A 9,265-nucleotide genomic window follows, 5' to 3' on the forward strand; every position below is an offset into this window, starting at 1 on the left:
CATTTATACACATGTAGGCACAACACTCAAGCACATAAAAATGAATAAAAACAGGTACCTGTGTTAAAATTCCCAGCACCCATGTAGGAAGCTAGGTGCAGTACATGCCTATAACCGCAGTGCTGGGGAGGTGGACAAAGGGCAGTCCCTGGGGCTCACTGTCTAGAAAGCCTCTGTAATAAGCAAGCTCCAGGTTCAGTGAGAGACTTTGTCTCAAAATGCAGTATAAAGACCTTGAGAGATGACTCTGAGGTTAATAACACTGGTTGGTCTTCCAGAGGACCCAGGTTCAGTTCCTAGCACCCAACTCAGGCAGCTCACAACCACCTGTAACTCTAGCTCTATGGGATCTGATGCCCTCTTCTGGTCTCTACAGTTAATGCATTCATATACACATACAGACACACACACATACATATAACTAAAAACAATAAAAATAAAATCTTTTTAAAAATATAATGCGAAGCAGGCTGTGGTGGTGCACACCATTAATCCCAGCACTCATAAGGCAGAGGCAGGCAGATCTCTGTGAGTTCAAGGCCAACCTACATTAGGAGTTCCAGGTCAACTGGGGACCCTATCTCTCTCTCTCTCTCTCTCTCTCTCTCTCTCTCTCTCTCTCCCTCCCTCACACACACACACACACACACACACACACACACACACGCACACACACACACTGCAGTGCAGGCAGCAAGATGGATCAATGAGTAAAGGTAATTGTCATCAGGCCTGATAACCTGAGTTCGATCACCAGGACCCACATGGTGGAGGGAAGAACTGAACTTCTACAAGTTGTCCTCTGACCTCCACATGTGTACCATAGCATGTGTGCACCAACAAACACATACAATATAAACAGTAAGGTGTGGAGTTGATGGAGGAAGACAGTGTCAAGCTCTGGCCTTCACACATGTGCAAAATATTACACTGATGATCGGGAAAATCCTAGGTCAGTGTTACGTCCTCAGATTCCCAGTTCTCCCTTCCTCCCTCCCTCCCCCACCCTTGTCACATGTAGTACAAACTGTCTTCCAACTCCCAATCCTCCTGCCTCCTGACCAGGGTCTGTATCTTTGATACCCACAAGGGTTTCTAGAAGCAGGGTGTGACCAGTGGCAGGAATCGCAGCTGCCAAGTGCTGTGCATCCATTAGAGATGCCAGGTGACACATGGGTCATGACGAGCACGCATTCCCACTTTCCTGTCTTCACGTTTGTGTCACTTGTATCATTGCTGTGATGAAATGCCCAACACAAGCAGGTTAAGGGAGGAAGGTTTACTCAGGCTCACGGTTCAAGGAGTGCAGGGGTCTGCCCCAAGGTCCTGCCCCAGAGGGACCTGCCGCGATGGGGGTCAGGGAAAGGTGAGCGCACTGTCTGCCCATTTCGCCAGCCCTCCTCACCAAGGACACTCAGATGCTACAGGGAGTCTTGTCAAGCAGGAACTCATTTATTACAGGTGTCACAGAGCTTATATAGGCAAAAACCACAGTCTGGAAATCCCCTCGGAAACCCCCTCCCCTGAACATACCCAATCAGCTTAAAGGTCAACCTGCCACATGGGCAGGGTCCCATAGGCATCAGTGATGATCACACGCTGATCACGCATCCCCAGGGACAGGGAAGTGTCCTTCAGCCAATCAGGAGGTTTTCAAAACATGCCAAACCTCACCCTGCTCGCTTGCTCTCAGCACCATCTTTGCAGGGTCGCTCGCAGGCTCCCACATCTCCCCCTTTTTATTTTTATCTTATAAGGCCAGACTGACTTTATTTTATGGGTTACCCATCTCATAGCTCCCTGAGGAGAGATGGCTATCTCCTTCCTCTAATCTTGTGCATTTTGCCTGTCTTAGGTTGTGTCACTCCTGACAAAGCCTTGCCCATCATTGGACCATGCACCTGGCTATGTGCATGTCCTGTCTTAGGAGTACTTGTCATAGGACATCTTACCCATCCTTGGCTAAAAATGTGTCACGATTAAGGGCAGTCGTATGGATAATGCCAGCCCATAACAATTCTAGTCTCAGCCCATTTAAATTAGCTACACATGGACAACCGGAGGGGGTCTTGTTTCGGGGGGGGGGTTTATAATAGAGAGGAGGGGCGGTCGTAGTGGTCTCATGGGTTCTTCTGCTGTTGTAACCTGGCAAAACACTCAAGGACAAGCATTAATTAGTGAGTCAAGACAATCATAACAATCTCCCTCATGACCAGCTCAAGGGTTGTGGGGCACAGGTCAGTATTGGCATAGGCCAATTTATTATCGGAGTTCATCCCATCCCATATTAATAGCTTAGTGAACTGTTCCCTTAGCAGGCCGGGGGGAGTTTGCATCATAGGCTCCTCTCCACCCTGTCCACAAACTCATGAAGGGGCTCATTAGGGTTTTGTGTGATCCCCGCAATTGGAGCCTCTGTGGATACCTCATCCAACTTTTGCCAGGCCAATAGCCCTAAAGCCCTCACTTGATCTGTATAAGGTGCAGCGATGGCCGCCTGTTGAGCCCCTGTAGAATACTGATCAGCAGTACCTGACAGCATCCCAAAGATAATAGGGATGGGGTGGGGGGGGCGAGGGGGCAGCCAAATTCCTTTCTGCCTGAACTCGGCACTCCTCCTTAAAGAAGGTGCACCATTAAATAAACATGGGGCTTGGGAGGACAGCTTTCGCAAGGTCCAGCCAGTCCTTAGCGGTACAGGGCTGGTGGACCAAGCCCTGCAAGAGGGTTTCCACCCAAGGCGAATTGGGTCCATCCTCAGCCATGGCCTTTTTTAACTCCTTTAAATCCTTAGCATCCCAGGGGTACCAGGGGGCGGGACGATTGCCCCCAGGGTTTACATTGACCGGGAATGCCTCTACCGTCCCCTGCGGCTTACTAGCCCCAGGATATACTGGCACTTCGTCCTCCTTTTCCTTACCCCATATGGACTCTCCCTTTCCTTCCGGGTGCTCAGGGGGCACTGAAGGGGGCAGCAAGGCAGTGCTCCATCCCCTCCCACGGTGGCCATTCTGCAGGCGGTCCCTCCGGGAGCTGCGGGGGACTCGCACAAGTGCGGGCACCCGCAGGGGTTCCTGTTTTGGTTTCGCCCTCTCTCCCTTGTACCCTGTAGGCCTCCATTTCTTTTCCAGACGTTTGAAGGGGGCTGAGGAGGAGGAAGGACTCTCCTCCTCTGGCCATGGTGGCCATTTTACACGTGTCCCCCCCCCCGCCTCTTCGGGAGCACAAGCACCTGTGGTGGCTTTTGGTTTTGGTTTTGTCACCTGGCTCCTCTCTTTGTCAAACCTGACCCAATCATCAGAGCAGGGGTCGGCCCTTTTGGGCTCTGGCTCCAGGGGCGCTGGGCTCCCGGCCCTAAAGCATGACTTCAGGGCAGAGATAGTGGGGTAGAATCCCAATGGAGGGTCCACCCCCAGGTGAATCTCCCTCTGCTGAGCAAGCCGTTCAACCTGGTCCCAGACATCCCACGTAAACAGATTGCTGGTGGGCAACCAAGGGACCAAGTGTAGGGCATCCCCCCGCACCCTCAGTGCACTCTGGTCTGTTAATTCCAGACCCCAACTCTTCAGCATGTATCTCAGCACTTTAAGCGCCAGGTCCTCAGGCTTACTGTTGCTGTTACCCATCTTTTTGGGTCTCACTCACCTCGGAGCTCGTTTGGCCCTGACCGATCTAGGCCCTCTCGTCGTGCCCCACGTTGGGCGCCAGTTGTGGGGGTCTGCCCCAAGGTCCTGCCCCAGAGGGACCTGCCGTGATGGGGGTCAGGGAAAGGTGAGCGTGATGGGGGTCAGGGAAAGGTGAGTGTGCTGTCTGCCCGTTTCACCAGCCCTCCTCGCCGAGGACACTCAGTCGCGACAAGGAGTCTTGTCAAGCAGGAACTTCATTTATTACAGGTGTCACAGAGCTTATATAGGCAAAAACCACAGTCTGGAAATTCCCCCGGAAACCCCCTCCCCCGAACGCACCCAATCAGCTTAAAGGTCAACCTGCCACATGGGCAGGGTCCCATAGGCATCAACGATGATCACACACTGATCACGCATCCCCAGGGATGGGGAAGTGTCCTTCAGCCAATCGGGAGGTTTTCAAAACATGCCAAGCCTCGCCCTGCTCACTTCCTCTCAGTGCCATCTTTGCAGGGTCGCTCGCAGGCTCCCACAAAGGAGCAAGTGCATCATGGCACAGGAGCCAAGGCAGCTGCTCACATCTCATCTGCAGGCAGGAAGCAAAGAGTCAGTCGCACAGGTGGTCAGCCTGTTCCCTGCTTTATTTAGGGCTGGACTGCAACCTGGATGGTTCCCCATTCAGGGTGGTTCCCACCTGTGCTAGCCCAGTTTGTACCATCATGGTGGTTCTAGAGCAGCAAGCTGACAGATAAACCTGCACACTGTGTGGCACAGTGGATGGGGCAGCTGTGTGTGTTCATGTGTCTGGGTATGCATGTGTGTGTGTGCATGTATGTGTCTGTGTGTGAGTGTGCTGCCCCCTGCTCCCACACCCTGTGGTACTGTCTGGCTGACCTGTGCTGTCCCTCTCAGGTGGGCGTGGTGAGTGCTTTCGCCCAGACGCTGCGTCGCTACACGTCACTCAACCACTTGGCACAGGCGGCACGTGCGGTGCTTCAGAACACGTCACAGATCAACCAGATGTTGAGCGACCTCAACCGTGTGGACTTTGCCAACGTGCAGGTGAGCAGGTGGGACTTGGGTTCCTGGGCCTAAGCTGTGAGGCACATGGGACATCTGCCTGCCCTACCTGTGCTCCAGGCTGGGTCCTCCACACCTAAGATGGGTCCGCCCACCAGGCTGAGTCCTCCCCCAAGCCCATCCACCCTGCATTAAACCCATTATACCCACAGCTAGCATGCAGGAGCCCAGCTGGTTCAGGTCACTCAGCTGTGCTGGGAAGCGGCCGGAAGAGAAGCCTGAGACAGGAGCACGGCCCACAACCTGGGCACTCCGTCCGCTCATATTGCATCCATGCTCCCTGGCCTTCCTGTCCTCCTCTCCCCCTGCACTGTGCTCCTGGCTCTATCTTTGGCTTAGGAAGCAGAGTGCAGGCACATGACAGGGGTTGGGGACAATCCCCAAACTGTCCTCACCTCTTCCAGCTCAGAGTTCATTCTTTAAGCAAACGTACGCACATACTGACAGCAGGACCCTGTGCACACCTGCCATCCCCACACTTGGGAGGCTGAGGCAGGAGGAGTCAAGAGTTCTAGACCAGCCTGGGCTACTTAGATCTTGTCTCAAAAAATAAAGAGGAACTAGAGAGAGGGCTCATGGGTTAAGGGCACCTGCTGCTCATACAGAGGACCCAGGTTCAGTTCCCAGCACCCACATTGGTGACTAATACCCAGCGATCTGTAACTCCAGTTCCAGGGGATCCAATGCCTTCCTCTGACTTCTATGGGCATTGTATGACACGGGTACACATACATACTTGCAGGGAATACACTCATAAAATAAAAATAATAAATATATTTTTTGATCTTTTTAAGACAGGGTCTCCTGTAGCCCCAGCTGTCCTGGAACTCACTATGTAGACCAGGCTGGCCTTGAACTCACAGAGATCTGCCTGGCTCTGCCTCCCAAGTGCTGGGACTAAAGGCATGTGCCAACATGCCCAGCCTTATAAATAAAATATTTTTTAGTAAATAAGTAAATAAATAAGTGGTACAGCAAAAGAAGTAGACCATGCCAGGGTCCCTGTGCTGATTGTCCCCATCCCTGTGTCCCCAGGAACAGGCCTCATGGGTGTGCCAGTGTGAGGAGGGCCTGGTGCAGAGATTGGAGCAGGACTTCAAGCTGACGCTGCAGCAGCAGAGCTCGCTGGACCAGTGGGCCAGCTGGTTGGACAACGTGGTGACCCAGGTGCTGAAGCAGCATGCAGGCAGTGCCAGCTTCCCCAAGGCCGCGCGCCAGTTCCTGCTCAAATGGTCCTTCTACAGGTGGGCCACAGCCACCACGGTCACATCCTGGCAGTGGGGTGGGGGCACACCACCTCCTGAGGTTCCTGCACCCACCTTGGGGCCCAAAATTGGAATCCATGGGGGTCATGTGGGTGAGAGGCCAGGCCCATCACGGCCTCAGATGGAGTTGCAGGAACCACAGACCCAAGTCCACTTTCGAACCTCCCAGAGAAACACAAGTCCCTGTCAAATATCACAGAAATGATGCTACAGAAAGCTTTTAAAAGGTGTGGGGTCTGGGATGGGGCCTGGCACACTCCAGGTGCAGGGAGAGGCCCAGGCTCAGTCTCCAGGGAGGCACTAGCCAGCGCCAGGGTGTCAGATGTGCATCTGTGGAAATCACGCCCAACCGCATTCAAATCATGTAGACAACCATGGACATGAGGTTGTGGGGCTAGAGGCTGGGGAGTTGGCCTGGCAGGTAAGAGTGCCACTGCTCTTGCAGAGGACCCAACGTTCACTTCCCAGCACCCACATGGCATCTAACAGCGGTTCGTAACTCCAGCTGATCCGACACAAGCATTGCATGACACAGGTGCTCTCACATACATGCAGGCAGAACACTCATACACATAAAATAAATAAATAAAAATTTAAAAAAAAAACAGGGCAGAGAGTGACTGAGGAAGACATTTGAGGTTTGCACACATAAGTGTCCACACACTGGAACATACACATACAGCACACAAACACACAAAAGTAAATAACTCATTTAAAAAAAAAAAAAAGCCCTGTGTGGGTAGTTATGGCCCATGGGTGAATAGCTGTCCACCTAGAGTTGCAAATAAAGTTTTATTGGCACCTTAGCCACAGCCACTTACTCAGACTTATAGCAGAACTGAGTGCAGGCCACAGGCTAAAAATACCATGGGGCTGGGGCTGGGGTGTGACTTAGTGTGGATGATGTCCTGGGTTCCATCTGGGGGAAGAAGAGGAGGGGGAGAGGAGGAGAAGAGAGGAGAGACCCTCTCCAAAAATTCTACCCTGGCCTTGCTGCCTCAGGGTCCTTGCATATGCTGGGAAGCATGATAAATAAAATCACAGTCCTCTGTCGCCTTCTGTCCCACCTGCCCTGCCACCATGCTCCCTTCTCGTCTCTAGTCTTTCTCTTCTGGACACAGGCACATTCCCCAGGGGCCTGAATGCTGCTTCTCTTCCCCTTGGTTTCTCTCTGAGATGCTGGTCCAATAGCTGTGCAAGAGGAGAATTAGACCAAGGCAATCAATGTGGGCCAAACACATCCTTGAGCACAGCTGAGTTAGCAAGAGAAGAGCTGAGGCTAGCTCAGTGGGCAGAGCTCACCTAGCATGCAGGAGGCCCTGGGTTCACCCCAGCACCATAGAAACCAGGTGTGGTAACACAAGCCTGTCATCCCAGCACTTGGGAGGTGGAGGGAGGAGGATCAGGAGTTCAGGGTCAGTCTCAGCTATATAGGGAGTTCAAGGCCAACCTGGGCTTGGTGTCTCAAAAACTGAAAACCAGAGATGGATATGGTGGTACATGCCTTTTAACCCAGCACACGAAAGGCAGAGGCAGGTGGATTCTGGGAGATCGAGGCCAGCCTGGGGCTACAGGGAGACCCTGTCTCAAAAAGACTGAAAAAAAAACTAAAATGGTTTGGGGGAACTCTTTGGAGCACTTTGGGCTGCCAGGCTTCCCATCCGTGTGTGTCTGGAGAGGGGGGCCATTGTGGCCCCTCTTACAGCCCTGGGCCTAGTGGCCTCATGCAGGGGTTCCCGGGACAGCTCAGGGAGCCACAGTTGCTAGGCTCCTCACGGATCACAGCCTGGGCTCCATCTGCCTAAGCTCCCCCGACCTCAGTACACTGTGCCCATCCATCCACAGCTCCATGGTGATCCGGGACCTGACGCTGCGCAGCGCCGCCAGCTTTGGCTCCTTCCACCTCATCCGCCTGCTCTATGACGAGTACATGTTCTACCTAGTGGAGCACCGCGTGGCCGAAGTCACTGGGGAGACGCCCATCGCAGTCATGGGAGAGGTGAGGCCCCCGGCCCCAGAGCAAGGCCTCGATCACAGCCCCAGACTTTTAAAGTCATGATAGAATGCGCCAATGCAGAAAGACCATGTCACAGCATTGTTCAGTGGCATCCATCACTACTGCATAGTTCCAGAACTTTCTGTTACCCCCAAAAGAAAACCCAGCTCCCACAAGTAGATACTCCCACAAATTCACTCAGGACTCCCCTGTTCTAGACATTTCCTGTGGTGGAATCTCACAACTGTGTGGCCTTTTGTATCTGGTTTTTTCACAGCCCAAAGTCCCTGAAGTCCCCACACACTGTGGCATGTGTCTGAGCCTGACTCCTGTTCCTGGCTGCATGATAGTCCAGTGTGGGCCTGGACCATGCCATGCGGCTATCCGCTGAGCTACTCCCATTTTTGTTTTGTTTTGGGGTTTTTTGGCCTTTTTTGAGACAGGGTCTCCCTGTAACCCCAGCTGACCTGGAACTTGATAAGTAGCCCAGGCTGGCCTTGAACTCACAGAGATCCACCTACCTCTGCCTCCTGGGATTAAAGGTGCATGCCACCACACGCGGCTCTACTCTCATTTTTGTGAATTTGTTCTGAATCTTGCCATTTGGAGCATTTGTGCACAAGTGCACACACAGCAGATTTTAATCTTTTCTGACCTACACCTGAGTGCTACTGTGGGTCTTGTGGAATTGTTTCAGAAAAGAAAGGATGCTAGGGGGCTGGAGAGCCAGCTCCGAGGTTAAGAGCATTGGCTGCTCCTGGACAGGACCTGGGTTCAGCTCTCAGCACCCACATGGCAGCTGACAACTGTCCTTAACTCCAGTTCCAGGGGACCTGATGCCCTCTTCTGACCTCTGTGGGCACCGCACACATACATGCAGGCAAGACACCCATACACACAAAATAAAAATATTTTTTAAAAGAAAGGAAGCAGTCAGGAGTGGTAGCTCACGCCTTTAATCCCAGCACTCGGGAGGTAGAGGCAGGTGGATCTCTGTGAGTTCAAGGCCAGCCTGGTCTACATAGAGGGTTCCAGGCCAGCTGAGGCTACAGGGAGACCCTGCCTCAAAAAAATAAATAAATAAAATAAACCATGGGCAGCCATGTTTGAGTGCTGCACACACTGGGGTGCCAAGGCCCTGGAGGGTGCCCTGTGTAGCAGATGCCGGAAAGCACACGTCTTACACTCCCACGGCCACTGCTCAGAGCCCTGCTCACTCAGTCCTTCATCCCCAGCCACCCAGAAGAAAGGTGCTGTCTGCCTGTCATCCCAGACCGCCCCTCCCCTGTAACATCCCC

General features: G+C 53.0%; 1 protein-coding gene across 4 annotated transcripts in view; it reads left to right on the plus strand.

Moving 5' to 3' along the window:
- The window catches only part of Rfx2 (regulatory factor X2), a 68,069-nt gene that overhangs the window by 56,976 nt on the left and 1,828 nt on the right, over window positions 1-9,265 (plus strand). For 2 of the 4 annotated variants that reach the window (XM_017799131.2, XM_008836918.3), the window contains 4 exons: window positions 4,539-4,688; window positions 5,742-5,950; window positions 7,817-7,970; window positions 8,245-8,683. In XM_017799131.2, the coding sequence (XP_017654620.1) occupies window positions 4,539-4,688; window positions 5,742-5,950; window positions 7,817-7,970; window positions 8,245-8,358 (627 nt within the window). In that variant the 3' untranslated portion in view covers window positions 8,359-8,683. Of the gene's footprint in view, window positions 1-4,538; window positions 4,689-5,741; window positions 5,951-7,816; window positions 7,977-8,244; window positions 8,685-9,265 lie in introns of those variants that run through there. The other 2 variants (XM_017799133.2, XM_008836919.3) reach the window with 2 other exon arrangements.

Source organism: Nannospalax galili, unplaced genomic scaffold (assembly GCF_000622305.1).
Source record: "Nannospalax galili isolate Female #2095 unplaced genomic scaffold, S.galili_v1.0 scaffold77, whole genome shotgun sequence".
NCBI lineage: Eukaryota > Metazoa > Chordata > Mammalia > Rodentia > Spalacidae > Nannospalax > Nannospalax galili.